This window comes from Protopterus annectens, chromosome 16.part0 (genome assembly GCF_019279795.1).
Source record: "Protopterus annectens isolate FY-2018-M chromosome 16.part0, PAN1.0, whole genome shotgun sequence".
In the NCBI taxonomy this organism is placed as follows: Eukaryota; Metazoa; Chordata; order Ceratodontiformes; family Protopteridae; genus Protopterus; species Protopterus annectens.
Genome location: NC_056750.1, coordinates 383,233,548 through 383,251,308, shown reverse-complemented (window position 1 = coordinate 383,251,308; position 17,761 = coordinate 383,233,548). Strand labels below are relative to the sequence as shown.

At 39.4% G+C, this 17,761-nt stretch overlaps 1 protein-coding gene across 1 annotated transcript in view; it reads right to left on the bottom strand.

The window, feature by feature from the left end:
• C5 (complement C5) overlaps window positions 1-17,761 on the bottom strand; it is a 1,726,304-nt gene that overhangs the window by 1,047,118 nt on the left and 661,425 nt on the right. Inside the window, exons 18-19 of the mRNA XM_044057986.1 lie at window positions 193-283; window positions 9-91 (exon numbers count right to left, since the gene is read on the bottom strand). Of these exons, the coding sequence (XP_043913921.1) occupies window positions 9-91; window positions 193-283 (174 nt within the window). The remainder of the gene's footprint in view (window positions 1-8; window positions 92-192; window positions 284-17,761) is intronic.

Here is a 17,761-nt window from a genome sequence, read left to right as displayed (position 1 = left end):
TTACTTACCATCGTCTGAAATAGCAACACCCTGTATTTCCCATGTAGTGATTGAATCAGGTAAAGTGATTGAAATCTTTTTTGAATTCATTCTGGAAATAAAACAAATATAAATAGAAGCTGAGTTTTGAAGTGTTGAAAGAAATAACATTGCTATATTGTGTTTAGTTATAAAAGGAAGATAAGCAGCTACCTTTCAGTGATGTCATGGACTTCCCATAGCCAGCTTTCTGGAAAGTAGCTTCGTATCTGCTGTTCATGCAGTCCAAATATTGCTTGAATCTCTAAATGATAAAATGATTTTTAATAGTGAAATGGCTGATAAAGATGTGGCCAAAATTTGGCAATATTTATATAAAGATGAGCATATCTGTTTTTAACTTCTCCAGAAATCAAGATTTATTTGTAAAACTGGCCTTTCAAAATCTAAACAAAATGTCCATTTGTATGTATATTCTCCATCAAAACAATAAGAAGCAGGTCACTTTTTCTTTTTTTTTTACGTGTCTTGCCACTATTTTGCTCCCAGCTGTCAGAAAGAAGCAAGTCACCTTTTCTTTTTTATGTGCCTTGCCATTGTATTACTCCCAGCTGTCATAGGGCTTACCTGTTGGCCCATTAAACACATGTTGCTGAATAAGGAAAAAATCACATTGTGACACAAGTATCAAATTTTAGTTGACAGAGGTTTAGTGGCAAAGCAGGTAACAACTCAAAAGATAATGTTATAATGATATTTCTCCACTGATTGCTAGCAGAAATTCTGAATTTATGTAGAAGATTTAATCATCTGTGCCAACTAGAAATGTCAGATTTAAAACAGATCAAAAACCTTCTACCATTCCTCTGGTGCTTTCCTGCTACCACACTGTTCTGTACAACCTCCAGTCTCACTAGTTTACCAGTTCAGCTTACACATAAAATGGAGGTAGACTGCATCAGAGTAGCAAGATTTCTTTAAGAACAAGCAGCAAGAACACATCACCATATATCTCTGCAGGGTTATACTAGCTTGGATTTAAGCATCATTTGAACATGGACCAGCTTCTGTTCATCCAACATTTCTCCTCATAGCTAAATGACCCACATGCTAACATGATTAAGTGGTACTCTCCTGAATACTGTCTTAGATGTATTATTACATTCTGTTCTGGCACCATGTCTGTGGTACAAGGAAATGGAGCTCTTACTGTGATATAGGAGGCCCTGCTGTGAGTTACGTAGCCTAGCCAGTCTCTGTTCTCAGAATGGCAATGCTCCCAGTCCTTGTGGCTGTTTTTTCACGGGCTGTTTGAAACATAAAATGATTTATTGTAGTACCAGTGGCACAACAGGTAGTACGCTCACATTTAGAGCAGAGGGCAGGGAGTTCAGTTCCCACACCAGGTAGAATGAATGTTGACACTACAGTGCAGCGTAAGTAGGGTGCTGCACACCAGAGTTTGCCATCTTTCAGATAAGATGTCAAACCGAGGCTCTATCTGCTTGAGTTGGTGGTAGCTCGGGTGGATGAATAATATCCCATGGCACCTATCAAAAAGAGTAGAGATTCTTTATGTAAAAAAAAAACAGTATGTTCAATACTGTTTACAAATGTACATATTTACAAATTTATACAGTGTAAAAATCCCATTCCTTTCTATTATTGTCATACAGAAATAGATATCTTATCTTTCATTATTTTGTTAAATTTCTATCTACATTATCTTATTTGACCCCCACTCCTTTTTCCACAACCGCTATCTAATTTTTCTTAAAATTACTGCTAGTCTCCAGTTACAATTAAAAACAATTTCATTTAGCCTGTCATTCCAAATGGTCCACACAGCATAAAATAATCAATCTGATGTTGTCATTTTCTTTCATTCCTCAATGAATGGGTCCCTGATCCGACCTTGGATGGATCTTGGCAGCATTTCTTTCAGACTCTTGACTCCGACTCTTGAGCTCCTCCATTTACTCATAATGCCCCAGATCTCTGCATTACCTCAGATCTCTTTTGCCACTCTTACAGTATGGACACAGTTCATGCTTTCTTGAGCTCTGGGCTTAGTTTATTCACTTATTTGTAAGTAAAAAGTAGCATTTATTTCTCCCTATTTCTTTTCCTTTCATAGTTATACCTCTTCTCTGTCACCCTATCCTACCATTACTTTTTTCTCTCCATTAGGTGTTTTTTCTTCCTACCCACTGTTACAGGGTATTACTCATTACTGTTGCTGGTATTTATTGCCCATTTGCGAGAAACTTTGCTGCCCATCTTTGAGGTAATTATCGAATACAACTACTGGTATTTTTCTTCCTTTTCTTGTTTAATATACCAGTTTAAAAAAAGGCTATTCCCTTTTTCTTTTTGTTTTAAGATGGCTGAAAAACTGACAGGATTTAAAAAGTGCAGTTCCTGTGTGCATAAGATACCCAACTCTGATGCCCACAGGTAGTGCATCTATTGCTTAGGAGCATCCCATTTTGAAACCCTTTGTCAAATCTGTGCATGTTTCAATTCTTGGGTGGTAAGTGGTCGATGCAATAACTTATTTCAAAGGAGTTTGCCTCCTGCTTCAACTCCTTCCTGCTCAGCTTTGTTCTCAGGAAGTCAACCCCCCCCAAGAAGTCTAAATTGACTACTGAGCCTATCTGGTCTCCTAAACCTGCTCCTGCATCACAGCCACCAGTCTAAGCATTCAGATCCAACTTCTTCAGATACATTTGGGATGTCCAAGACTCCTCAGCCTCAAAGTCCCCATTTCTCTCCAGAGCCTGTTTTCCCAAGGCTCTTATCTCCAGTCTTACATGAGACACCCAAAAGACTTCAACTTCTATCAGGTCCTCCCAAAGCCTCTCTGAAGCAGATGTGGCTAGGATGATGAGGAAGTTTATCAGAGCTGAGATCCAGATGGGGTTTTACCATCTCCGTCTCCCATCGGTTCTGTGAACCTACAACTTGTATCCAATTCAGTTGTCTCTTCTTCTCTGATTTGTCCAGTGATTTCAGAGCCCTCAGTTCCAACACCCCTGAGAGTTGAAACATCAGATCCAAAGACAGCCTCTTCTTTGAGTCCAGCTGTGTCCCTGACTTGTTTGGTGCCAATCCCCCTAGAGCAGGATAAGTCTCAGAACTGAAGCATCGGAGTCAGATCCAGGGGGATGCTTTTGACTATGAGGCTTTTGGAGCTGCTACTTTCCCTAGGAGCCTTGGTATTAGACAACTCAGGTCTGACTCCTCCCTCACAGCAGGAGTTTCACATCTGCTGAGGCTGGCAGTGGCTTCTTCCAGTCCTGCTTTTGAATTGGTGGAGAAGGCTTTCTCTTCCCCAAGAGGACATTCTACTCTTGCATCTCTGGGTCCTACCTCCGTACCTCTTAGGTTCATAGGTTCATACTAGGCTATCTGCCCAAGGGCATTTATAAGCCTAGCCCATAGTTATTTGGCTTTCGCCACCCCTTTAGTTTGAATAAAACTATGCCTATTATTTTGCTGTGCCTCTGTCAAGCAGTGACACTGAAGTAATCCCTGGGGTATATCTGCGATCCCCCATCCATTGGTCAAGATTCCTCTTGAACAAGGCCAGCGAGGTGCTCTGCCTCACATGTACCGGGATTTTGTTCCACAGCATAGGGAGTCTCTGGGTGATGAATCTGTCCCTCCAGCACGTTCTATTAATAACCGTGTCAAGGTTTAAGTCTCCGCCCTTGTGGTTCTGAGGGATCTAGATTTTTTTGAGGTGAAGCATATTCATCAAATCAGGGTTTGACATGGCCTTATATGTCAGGCACAGGTCACCTCTGAGCAAGCGGTATGAGACTGAATAGAGCTGGAGTTCTTTCAGTCGGGCAGCATAAGACATATTTTTGAGACCCTTTATCCTTTTGGTGAGGAACTTTTGGGGCCTTTCCAGCTGCTGCAGGTGTCGGGTCAGATACATTCCGAATGGGGCATTGTACTCAATCATAGGTCTAATGAGTGATGAGTACAGGGGGATGATGACCTCCCTTGATCTAGATGTGAATCCCTTCATGATCAGGTGGGCAATGTAGAAGGTTTTCCTAACCACTTTAGCAACATGAGTGTCAAGCGAAGGCTACTGTCAACCTGGGTCCCCAGATCCCTGATGACTTCTTCTGTGCTCAGTGGATTGCCACCTATATGGTAGCTAGGGGTAACCTTGTTTTTCCCGAAGGGTATGACTATGCATGTCTTGGCATTTAACTTTAGGCCATGGCTCTGGCACCAGTTATCCGTTTCTGTGAGGCCCTTCTGAAGGATATCTGTGTCAGATGTGTTTTCGACTATCCAGTTTGCAGTCATCTGCAAACTTTGTCAGCCATAACCCTCCTGTGTTTGCTTGTACTTCAGAAAAGTAGATGCTGAACAAGAGTGGACCCAGGACTGAGCCCTGTGGGACACCACTTGTGACAGGCTTTGAGTCTGACATGGCTCCAGCAACTCTGACCCTGTGGGTTCTGTCACTTAGCCAGTTTGCAACCCATCTTGTGATGTATGGGTTTACATTCAAGCTGATGAGTTTTTCGATGATACCTGAGTGGGGTATTGTGTCGAAGGCCTTTGCCAGGTCAAGGTAGGCTGTATGGACTGCCTTTCCCTCATCAATGGCCTTGGTGACTGTCTCGAAAAGTCAACCAAGTTTAAAAGGCATGATCTGCCTTTGACAAAGCCAAACTGGGTTGGATCCAAAGCCTGCAAGTTCCCTATGTCTTTATTTATGAGTTTCATTATGATCCTCTCCATGGCTTTGCAGATAAGGCTTGTCAAGCTAATGGGACGGTAATTTCCAGGGTCGGTGGAGGCACCGCCCTTGTGCAGTGGGACCACAGTCGCTGTGCGCCACTCCTTGGGTACGTATGCTGAGGTGAGGCTAAGATTAAACAGCTGTCCTAACTGCGGGTTTAATTCCTCATTGAGTTCATGGAGCACACAGCCGGGGACACCATCCGGTCCCATGGATGCTGTGTTTTTTGCTTTGGAGAGAGCAGTTCTCACCTGGGCGTTGGAGATGTTTGGGGGGCTACAATCCTCTGGTATAGATATCTCTCCTTTTGGGGGGGGGGGGGGTTTGCACTGAACCTGTCAGCCAGTATGTTGGCAATGTGTGTAGGTTCAGTAATCTTCACATCATTTTTAACTAATTCTGAGCATATCTGGGAGTTTCCTCCTAGGTTTCTAACATAGCTAAAGAAGGCCTTATGATTGTCTTTTGAGTCCTTGGTGATTTTTCTCTCAAAATTTGCCTTGGATGATTTTATGAGAGCTCTTAGTTTTTTACTTATAATGATCAAAGGTGTCTTACCTATCAAGGATTTTGCTCTATCTTGTAGTAGCTTCCTCCTTTTGTTGTAGAGCTTGTTTATGGCTGGGGTCCACCAGACTGGACGCTTGCCTTTGGTACAAAGAGTCTTAGTTTTGTTTGGGATTGCCTGATCCATGCAGTCCTGTAGGTGCTGGTAGAAGGCATTTGTAAGTGATTCAGCAGTTTGAGTAATGTTTACCACTGGCTCAGGGGCCTTAAAGGAGACCACACTAGTTTTTAGAAGTGTGAAGTCGGCTTTTGAGAAGTTTTCACTGTGGTCTTTTTATTTCAGGTGGGGCAGGATGAGGACCTCCAGCGAGATTAGTTTATGATCTGATCTCACCAGTGAGGGTATACTTCCGGTGTTGAACATTGTGATCCCATGTTCGTGATGATGAGATCAAGTATGTTTTCTCCTCTTGTGGGGATGGTGACTAGTTGTTCCATGGCATTTGAGTTTATGAACTCCAGGAACCTTTGGGCTAGAGTGTTTGGGCTTGAGTAGTGTTCCCAGTCTATATTAGGGTAGTTGAAGTCACCTAGTATGATGGTGTTTGGAGATACATTTATCCCTCCATTGTTTTCAGGAAGGCCATGTGAGGTTCCTGAGTTTGAGAGGGTGGCCTGTAACATGCTACAAATTGCAGAGCAGTCTTGCCTATGGTTAATTGCACCTGGATGGTCTCCGATGCATCGTGCATTGCCACCAACCTTGAGGTGTGGGTGTCCTTTATGAATATGGACACCCCCTCCTTTCTTGGTGTTGTCCGGATTTTGGGGCCGAACGCATGATATGAGGTGAAACCTGCTAGTGCTGGGGTGCTCTCAGGAGCCTTGAACCAGGTTTCTGTCACAGCACAGACATCGATGTTCTCCATACTGAGAAGGGCCTCGAGTGCGTGCATCTTGAGATTGAGACTTCTGGCATTGAGCAGCATTACCCTTAGTTTTTACTTTTTGTGTTCTAGGGTGGTAGGTTTAGAATTTGAGCCTTGCCTAAAAAGGCACTATGGGGTGGCAAGAGCCTTTGCCAATATCCGGAAGCCTAGGGTGACAGGTGCAAGCCGTCCCTTGTGAAGCAGCGTGGCTTGTCCAGCATGTCATCCCAGGCAGACAGACATTGGATCCCCTTTGAATGACACCAGAATTTAAGCCAGTTATTAAAGCTGATCATCTTATCACTGTATTGTGGCATCATTCTAGGTGAAGGTAGGATACTGCTCAAGGTCAGGGTCATACCTGCCTGGGCTACATAATCAGAGAGCTCCTCAATGTCTCTTTTCATGTAGTCCAAGGAGGTACATCTCAGGTCATTGACACCAGCGTGGACAATGACTGAGTCGTACTTGTACCTGCTGTTGAGAGACCTGAGTGCTTGTGTTATGTGGCGGATTCTAACGCCCGACAGGCAGCTTACTGTGACCTTCTCCTTACTCAGTCTGGTGAGCGGGACGTCAGTGTGTCTGACTATGGAGTCACCTATGACAAGTATGTTTGGTGTTGTATTTGGCCTTAAGGGCAGTGACTGCTTTGCACACTGATTTTGTTGTTTATGTGTTGTTTGTGTGGTGTATTGAGTTTGCAGTTGCTTGGGTGTCTGCTTTGGAGGCCTCTGCTGTTTAGGTACATTTTTACTCAGAGCATCCGAGTATGTCTTAGTGTGTTTATGTGTTTGATTCAGTGGTGTGGTTGAGTTATGTGAGACTAGTATTGTGGTGTGTGTAGTTGCCTTCTCCTCTTGCCTGGTCTTGCCAGTCCTGAGTTGAGAGAGCTCAGCCTCCAGTCTGGCTAAATAGCTGCATCTCTCACAAGTGTTAGTGTTACGTGGGAGGAGGAGAGGGTTGTCCGTGTACATGAGGCAATTGTAACATTGTCTCAGAATTCCCAGATTCACCAACTGGGCAGGAGAGGACGCCAGCATCTGACCCTTCGACATGCTAGAAAGAATTATGAGTTGGTATGAGACAGAAAAGTAGTGGGCTTAGCAGGGAAGTGGGCACTTCTGGGGGGTTTTGCTAGTGAGAGATTTGTATAATATAGGAGTGCTTGACCTGCAAAGAGAATGCTTATAAGACAAGGGATATGCTTATAAGACAAGTGCTGAGCTTTTTGAGAAGAAAAAGCTATTTGGAACAAGTGCTGCACTTTTTAGTGTAGGTTTAAACTGTTTAGGTTCCTAACAGAGCAGTTCTAAGGGAAAAATTGAAGAACAGACTTTCTGGAGCCAGAAAGAGTTTAACCTTGTTTAACCGGCTGCCCGATGCTGCTCTAGTGGCAACTCCGCTAAAGCACGTTAAAGCGTGCTTGATAGCAGGGGCTGGAAAGAAGCAGGAATAGACCCAAAAGGGAAAATAAAACTACAGTTTCAAGTCAGTAACCACCTCTACGGAGGGCAGGGAAGCTGCTCAATGTTAGTCACTGCCACTGATCAACAGAGAGACCCTCCTTCAGCCCAAGCAAAATGGCCTCACAGAAACTTTCAAACAGTTCAGGAACAGCAAGCCTGTAACTGAACTTTTAACTCTCAGAAAAGTGGGAAAAAAGCAAGATTTTTTTTTGTTTTTGTTTTTTTACAGAGATAGCAGAGGTTCACAAGTAATATCAAGTTATAACAGTGCAGTAAATGACCCCACACAAGAGTGCTAGGTCAAGGACAGAAAATATGCAAGTTTTAAGAAAAACGATTTAAAATTAAGTGCAAACAGGAAATTCAGCAAACAGCTTTTGGTTGTGCTCTAAATACAGCTACTAATACAGAAATCAAGTTTAACTAGCCAGAAAATGCTCAAGCTAGGCAGCTATGCAGAAGAACTTAGCAAATAAACAGAGAAAAAATACTTAAAATCTCAAAAGTGGCTCCCTTCTTCTCTCAGCATTTTTCCTCTTGGAGGGTGCTTCACCAACAGCCAACAAGCCTGAAAAGACGCCCAAACCACGAGGCAACTAGGTTTTAAGAGAGGAAGATGAAGGAGTTATGGAAATGACCCCTAGTGGCCAATAAAACTACAGTTTCAAGTCAGTAACCACCTCTACAGGGGGCAGGAAGCTGCTCAATGTTAGTCACTGCCACTGATCAACAGAGAGACCCTCCTTCAGCCCAAGCAAAAATGGCCTCACAAAAACTTTCAAACAGTTCAGGAACAGCAAGCCTGTAACTGAACTTTTTTAACTCTCAGAAAAGTGGGAAAAAAGCAAGATTTTTTTTTTTGTTTGTTTTTTACAGAGATAGCAGAGGTTCACAAGTAATATCAAGTTATAACAGTGCAGTAAATGACCCCACACAAGAGTGCTAGGTCAAGGACAGAAAATATGCAAGTTTTAAGAAAAAAACAATTTAAAATTAAGTGCAAACAGGAAATTCAGCAAACAGCTTTTGGTTGTGCTCTAAATACAGCTACTAATACAGAAATCAAGTTAACAAGCCAGAAAATGCTCAAGCTAGGCAGCTATGCAGAAAAACTTAGCAAATAAACAGAGAAAAAAATACTTAAAATCTCAAAAGTGGCTCCCTTCTTCTCTCAGCGTTTTTTCCTCTTGGGGGGTGCTTCACCAACAGCCAACAAGCCTGAAAAGACGCCCAAACCACGAGGCAACTTCTGAGTCTCATCACCCTGTCTCTCAGGACAACTGGCCCATATGAGCTTCCAGGCAGTTCCTGCACAGGAACTTCCCCTATCTTCTGATACCTCTCCAGATCATCCCTCTGAGGAGATTCCCCAGAAGACAGTGTGCAAAAGGAGACACATAGATTTTCCTCAGGAATATTTAACCAAAGACACTGACTTCACTGAAGGATAGGGGTCCCCAGGATCTCTACCAGAATATATTTCATTTGGAACCATTCTAGAGATCATTAGCCAGAAAGGTGAGTTGTCTTCTGACCTCCCTTCCCAGGAGGATTCTGTGCTCCTAGAAGCCTTTGGGTCTGACCCATCTATGAATTGGGTTACCCCTCCAGCAGATAACCTTATAGATCTTGAGTCTTGCCGAGCATGGAAGGAGCTGGATACCATGGAACCATGTCCCTGCTGCCCAGATAGGTTACTTGCTCCACCCAAGGACAGGCCTCATTGGAGTAAGGGAGTGCCTGTGGACACCATGGTTGTGGCAGCAGTTACAAAAAAGGAGCTAGCTGAACAAAACTATTCTGTTAATTTTCCTAATAGAGAGGCAAGGAGATGGACAGGTTTGGAAAGCATGTTTATATTTTAGTGACCTTTTCTTTACAGCCGCTTGAGTACTTGGCACATTTTACCAGATTGCAGAGAGACTTGATTAAGGAACTTTTAAAGTCTATTCCAGGGTCCATGTCAGCAGAGGAACGTAAATGTTTTTCTTCGCTGCTGGCTACCCTTTATTTGGTCTGTCATGCAGCAGAAGTTTCCTCATGGGTGGCAGGTTCAGGCATAGCCATCAGGAGACAAGCCTGAATGCACTTGTGGGATTTGGCAGAGCTCTTTAAGTCTTCTTTCATCAGTACTTCCTTTGAGGGATATTCCTTGTTGGGCCCCACTGTAAAAGAAACGCTCTCCCATAGTGACCAAGATGGAAGGACCAGAGATCCTTTAAGAATCAGCATGGAGGTAAAAAGATGTGTTTTCAAGTCATAAGGACCTTTTCAGGATTAATTCAGGGAAATTTCTCTCAGAGGCAAGGGGGAAGGTCCAAAGGAAGATGCCACCCATCATGGCAGAGGAGGCCCACAAAACCAAGGGTTTCAAGACTCCTTTTTGGATAGATCCTTTCATTGTTCATGAATGGTTGCCTGACTGCACTCTGGTGGCAGTCAGGGGCACTCCTTTCTGCACCCAGAAGCCTGGGCATCTAGCACAGAAGACACTTGGGTGCAACAAAATTATATCCAGAGGATATTTCATTGCCTTTTTTGCAAAGCCTGCCTTCCAAACAGAAAAACCTCCCTGATGTTCCACCCAATCAGTGGGAGTTAGCAGCCCTAAAATTTCAAAAGCTGCTAGACAAAAAGAGTCATCCAAGAGGTCCCATCAGACCAGAGAGGATTCAGATTTTACCGAAAGTTTTTTTTGTGCCAAAGAAAACGGGGGACCTAAGGCACATTCTGGATCTCAGTAATCTAAATCAGTTTGTAAAGAGCTCCAAGTTCTGGATAGTCATGGTTCAGTCCATTCTACCTCTTCTACAGAAGAATGACTGGATGTGTGCTATAGATCTCCAGGATACATACTATCACATCAAAATGTTACAGACACTCCGGTAGATATCTGTGCTTTCATTTGTGGGCCAGTCATTACTAATTCAGAGCACTTTTTGTCTCACCACAGGCTCCAGAGTGTTCACCAAATGCATAGCAGTAGTAGCAGCTCATTTCAGGCTGCTTGGAGTCTGAGTGTTTCCTTTTTTAGATGACTGTCTCCTCACTGCCCAAAACAAGCACCTCCTCAAAAAGGCCAGGAACTACTTATTCCAATTATATCAGTTTCTGGGGATCGCAGTCAATTATGTCAAGTCCTGTATATAGCCAGTTCAAGTCTTGGAGTTTATAGGAGCTGAACTGGACACAGTCAGTTCTTCCACCAAGTAGAGTACAGTCCTTAAGACTACATGGCAGAGAGATACATTCACATCTTTTTCCCCTATCAAAACTGGCCTTACTGTCAATGGCTGCGGCTATTACCTTACTACCATCTGCTTGTTTCCAAATGCATGTTCTTCAATTGACTCTTGTGGTCCAATAGTCAATTCTTCAACAGTCTCTGACCTATCCTATAAAACTTTCTCAGGCTTGCAGGAACTCCCTGCCTTGGTGGATTCAGTCCAACGAAGTTTGTCAGGGTCATCCCTTTGAAATCCCACCCTAACTAGCCACAGTGACCATGGGCGCCTCCCATTTGGGGTGGGGGCATTTCTTGGGATAGACTGTCCAAAGCACATGGTACCCAGAAGAGACCAATTTGCATATTAATGTCGTAAAGATGAGGATGGACATCCTAGCATTGCAGGCTTTTCAGAACTCCCTTGCTCTAGGGACAATTGCTATCCATACGGACATTTCAGTGGTTTGGTATATCAACAAATGAGAGGAACCCAGTTCTACCCTCTTTGTCAAGAAGTAATGAGAGTGTGGCAGTCAGCCATCTCCTGAAACTTCTTTCTTCTAGCAATGCACATACGGGGAAATCCAACGTGCTAGCTGGCAAACGCAGCAGGCCCATTCTTATGTCTCATCAGTAGTCTTTCATTCAAGTTGTGGCAGAGAGAATCTTCTGTCAATGGGGTTAACCTTGCTGCAATCTCTTTGCCTCTCCCCTCACCAAGTGCAACAGGTTCTTTGCCCTACTCCATCCTCAGGAGGAGTCATCGAGAGATGCTCTGGTCCACGTTTGGCCCTCTGGTCTCCTTTACATTTATTGCCCCTTACCCCTAATCCCCAAATTTCTTTAGAAACCAGTCTGGTTGAACAGCAAGGTTATCCTCATTTCCCCTTATGGCCTTGTCAAGTGTGATTCCCCTTTCTTCGGTCTCATCTCCCACGTCCTCCTTGAACACTGGATCCCTCTCCATATCTGATCACCCACCCCACAAAGATGGCTCACTAGGACCTTCAAGAACTCAAATTGACTGCATGGTTTCTCCAATTCCAGTGATAACTAGACAGCCCAGACTTTCTTCCCCAGTTCACTACATTTTGTAATCTTTCCAAAAAGCCTCCACTAGAAAAGTATATAAGAGTAAATGGAAGAGATTTTCTTAATGGGCTCATCAGAGAGAACTGGATCCTTTTACTGCACATATCCCTGCTATTTTAGATTTTCTTGCATCAGTTTTTCAAGAAGGAGCTATGTTTTCCACCATCAAAGTTCATCTAGCAGCCATTTACAATTATCACACTGGAGATAATGATTTCCATCTAACTTCTTCCAGGTTATGCAAAGCCTTCTTTATTAGAGGTATTTTTTAATTAGATCTCTGATTAAAGATCCTACTCCATTGTTAGTACTTACACTTAGAGTTTGACTCATCCTCATTTTGTGCCCTCAGCCAAGTCTGATCTCAAGTTTCTTTCCTGGAAGACAATCTTTCTAGTGGCCATCACTTCAGCCAGGTGAATTTCTGAACCCCAAGTACTCTCTGTAAAATCACATTAATTGATCTTACACAGGGATAAGGTCACTATATGTACTAATTCATACTTTCAGCTTCAAAGTAGCCACTGAGGTGAATATCAACCAAGTGATCAATTTACCTGTGTTCTTTCCAAAATTTTCTAATAAAGGTAAATACATGCTTCACCTTCTAGATATGCAGAGACAGCTTTGTTTTTATCTTTAAAGGATGCAGATTTTTAGAAAGAAATCATTGATTGTTCATTCCATTTACCCCAAATAGATGGGGAAAACTATTCTCTAAAGTTGCTTTAGCTAAATGGTTAATAGATTGCATTTCATGTGTTTATTCTCAATGAGGTTTGCCTTTGCAAAGACCTCTGAAAGCTCATTCCACTAGATCCATGGCTACTTCATCTGCTTTCTGGGCCAGAGCTTCTATTGGTGATATTTTCACTGCAGTCCACTTGGTCCAATGCTCATATATTTATTTCTCAATAAAAAAAATGGATCTTATTTCCAGAAGCAGAGCTGCCTTTGGTTCTGTGGTACTCTGAAAATCCTTCCATGAGGGGCATCCAAGGTTATCGTAGCTGGGGACTCTGTTCCATTCATTGAGGTATGAATGAAAATGATATAATTTTCAAATGTTCTCACTATAACTATACATTTGTGTTGTTCATTTTCATTCTTCCTCAACTCCCCTCCTCCTTCCCCCTCTCCTTTTTATTTGGGAGTGATCTGATAGAAATATTGGAAACACTGTTCCTCTTTGAGCTCCTATTCTGTCTTTATTTTGAAACATCATGGGTAAAGTGAGGAGCTCAAGAGTTGGATCTGAGAGTCTTAAAGAAAAGAGCCTGAGACGGGTCTGAGGTCAGATCCAAGAACCATTCTTTGAGGAAGAATGAAAATGATCAACACAGATACATAGTTATGGTGAGTACATAACTTTTATTTTATCTATTTTGCTAACATATTTCTTATTTTTTGACAATAATATCTATAAATAATCATATTCTTTTGTAATTCATTTATCTCCTAGATATTTTCAAATTAATTTTCAAAGAAAATGTCTTTATACAATTTTTCCATAGTTTTATGACCCTTATGCATTGTAAGAAAACATGTTCTGTAGTTTCTTCTTTACCACCATATAAATAATACCTTTAATTGATTTTTATATGGCATATTTCTCTTTAGTGGTAATTTATTAATCACTAATCTCCATAAAGATCTTGACATTCTACTTGTTTATTTTACCATGTTATTCATACTATAGCTTGCACTTTTTCTTCCACTAGCTCAGCCCAGGTATTGACAATACAGTCATATTGCATCATGATATTTTTATACCACACTTTCTTTTCATTTTCTTTTTCATCACTTTTTATTTCCCATAAAATATTTTTTCTTGATAACATCTCATTACTTCATTTAAACATACGTTTCCTCTTTTTAGTTTTTCTTAACAGATCCCAGGGCCACTTATAATCATTCATTAGTAAATTTACTATTAACTTTTCATTTTTATCATTTATCCAAAACAAAATTTTATACAAATTCAAAGGAGCAACATAAACAGTTGGGTTTGTTAATCCTAAACCCTCATCTTCCTTGTCCATATATATATATATATATATATATATATATATATATATATATATATATATATATATATATATATATATATATATATATATATATATATATATATATAAGACTTCTCTCTTCACTGGATTCAGTCTTGAATCCCATATAAAAGAAAAAAAAATATTTGTACTATTTATTTTTCATAGATTACTGGCAACATATAGACACTAACTAAATATGCAATCTTTCCTAGTATAACTGAATTAATTAAATAAACCATTTTTTATTAAATTATAGTTTGCATGTTTTCCAAAAACAACAAAACTCCTTTATTTTATCTAGCATTCTGTTCCATGTTCCTCACTTGTATTTTTTCCCCAAATTGTATTCCTAATACAGACATTTCTTTCAGTGAGAAAGATACTCCTTCTGTCTTTACTATGTCACCCAGTCCTTGACTTTTTTCTTTCTTTAAAGTTATGTCTATTATGTTTAAACATTGGTGTATATAACATATAACTTCGTTCATCCAGACTTTGTTTCTTGTAATCAATATAATATCATCTACATAAGTAAACATACCTGGAATTTTTATCCCTTCATTAGTAATACAAGTAGAACCTCTCGTGCAAATTTGCATCTCTGACTAATACATTCATAACTTATGGAAATTATATAGTACTCACAGGACATCCCTGATGTTTGCCATTCTTTATATCTATTTCTTTGTTTAACCATTTATTCACTAAAAGTTATACTTTATTTTTTATATACAGAACAATATATTTCCTTATTTTTTACTAATGTTATACTTTTTCATAATTGTCTAGAAAAGTTCATGTACTGTATTATAAGCTTTATTTAATTTTCCTATCATGATCTTGTTCTCCTCAGTCCTGTTTATAATATCATCCACAATTTCCCTTACTATGAATAATAATTCATGACACCCTTTCCCCTTAAAGCTATATATGCTAGCTTCCATAATACTATTCATTTTATGGCCCATTCTCTTCTGAATTATTTCCATAAAAATGTATAATCTCTATTGTTCAGTATTATAGGTCTCCAATTTTCAATTTTATTTTTATCTTCCTTCTTCCATACAAATTTAAGAATATCTTTTCATACATCTTTATACATAAAACCTTCATTTAACCACTCATTAATACCATTTAAGAAATATTTATTCTGTAAAAGTCTTATACAATTAGTATCCTGTTCCATCTGATCCTGATACTGTCTGTAAATTAACTTGTCTAAGAATCTTATCTAATTCATACAAGGAAACTTGTTTTCCAATTCCTTATTTTCTTGTCCTATCAATTGTTTAACATGCCATTCTTTTTATATACTTTCTATCTTGAAACATTTTATTTACATAATTTATTGCCATATCCATAATTTGTTCCTGAGGTCTTCTTACCTCCTCTTTATCATCTTTCATTTTTTTTTCATTATACTAGTATTCTCTTTAACTATGCTATGAAATAAGCTGATACTTCTTTTTAACTTCTAAATAATATCTTTGCTTAAATAATAATTCTTTAATTTTATCTTGATTTTTTTCATAAAGTCTTTATTCTGTCACATACTATTCCCTAGTGTTCCTTTAAAAATCTGTTAAACCATTCATGCACATTATTTTATAACTTTTCTTACATCTGACTGCCATTCTAAAAACATTTGTATCTTTTTCTTTCAAATCTAGCCACCACTAACATACTAGTGGATATGTGTTCTTTCCAAAACTGCAAACTTATTTTTTCATTTTCATCCCATAATTTCTCATTTATTCTTTTTAGTCCTTTACCCAATCTGATTGATTTTCTTGTATTTCAATCCATATGCCTAAGTGACCTGAAAATTGTTTTACATGTATATCTCTCTCTCTCTTTTAGCTATATTTAAACTTTGTGATATAATAAAATAATCTATTTACATCATATATACACTTCAACTATATGTCCACAAATTGTTATTCCAAATCTTTAAATTGCCACATTTTATAACTTCAAAAAATTTATTGACATCATTTCCTCTCTTTTTCTTTTTTCCTCTCAAACCACAATTAAAATCTCCCATTAGTATATTCATATTAATTACTACATAATCCCAAATTTTATTAAATAAATTTTCCCTTTCTTTACTTGTAACATAAGCATACACTACTATAATTATGAATACCTGGGTATGCTACCTGAGCTCTACAACAGTTAATCATCCCATCATTGACAATGTTATGTTCAATATTTTCAATGACTTTCTTCAAAGTACAACTATGCCTGAACATAGTTCCTTTCCTGGGTTCCATAGTTTATCTCCTCCCCATAGTTTCTTTGTCATCTCTCTTCTTGTGTCAGCAATCTCACATCTTCCAATATTACTTATTATGCCAATTTAGGATACCTATTCTTCTACTTATATTTCTGATACTATTTACATTTACTGAAATCACTCTAAAGTTGTCATTATGTTTATGGCATAAAGTTGAAGTATTTATCTCATCTGCATTATCCATTTCCTCTCTTTTTCTCTTTTACACTTATCTTTTTAAACTTTCTTTTTCTCTCTCTCGTACTCTTTTGCCAATATAATTATTGTTACCTTTCATTAATTTCCAATTTATATCTTGCTCATCACTTGTTTCAGAACCTTTGTCAACATTATCTTCTGTTTCATTTTTTCTTCATCCTTATCTTAATTTTTACCTTGATTTTGTGTCTCTCTTTCCTCTTTATCTTTTATGGGGACTGTTTCCTCTCTTTGTATACTGCCCTCACTTTTGTTTGCTTCTTCTACATCCTTATTCTCTTGATATACTCCATCCATAATTGCTCAGTTTTGTTACATTTATAACACTTCAGTTCACACTATTTTGCATCAAACAAATGTAACATTTCCTCTTATCACAGTTACTTATAAAATGATCATCTTTTCCACAGGAAAAAAATGTTTTGGTTTACCCAAATATTTTACAACACCTCTGTTACCCACTACATTTATCATACTAAGGATGTATATAAATTATTCTTTCTCTGTTTTGAGTACAGTATTACAGTATCATCCCCAGTCCATAATCCTCTGTTATCATAGACTTTGCTAAGGTCCATAACTTCTTTGCAAGGTTCACTTAAATGTCTCTTTAAAGTCTGTTTTTCAAATTCAGTTTGAAACTGAACATGTATTTTCTTTTTTGTTCCTCTGTGAAATGCTTTAGCCACGTAAAAATTCCAGGGATTTTACAGATCTTTGCCTTCTCATACTTCCCCCCCAAAAATTCCTGAACAGTTTCAATCACAAAAATAATGTCACTTTAAGAATAAGAATAAAAGCTCTTGGCGCCTGAGCTTTCACTCCCATTGGGACCATTACATTACCCCAAATATCATACCTGCCCATGCTTTTTCTTCCTTGCTCTGAATTCTCACCACAGATTTCCTTTGATTGTTGACATTTTCTTTTCTCTGTCCATCTCTCATCACTTTCCCTGCAGTTTCTTTAACAGTCTTGGCATATGATTTTTCTGATGGCCTTCTTTCAAAACAGCTTCTCATTCCTCTGATTGAATTTTGTGCATAATTTCAGCCCATAAAACATCTTTTCCTTTATCTGGCTTGCTCTGCAACAAATATTTACCTGAAATATCAAACCTCAACCCTCTCGACCGGAGGGATGTAATAACACAGCCATAATTGTTTTGAACATTTGCTTCTGATGAAACAAACAAATTCTGTTGAAACAGCTCCTCAGAATCTTGTAAAGCTTCAGACACTGC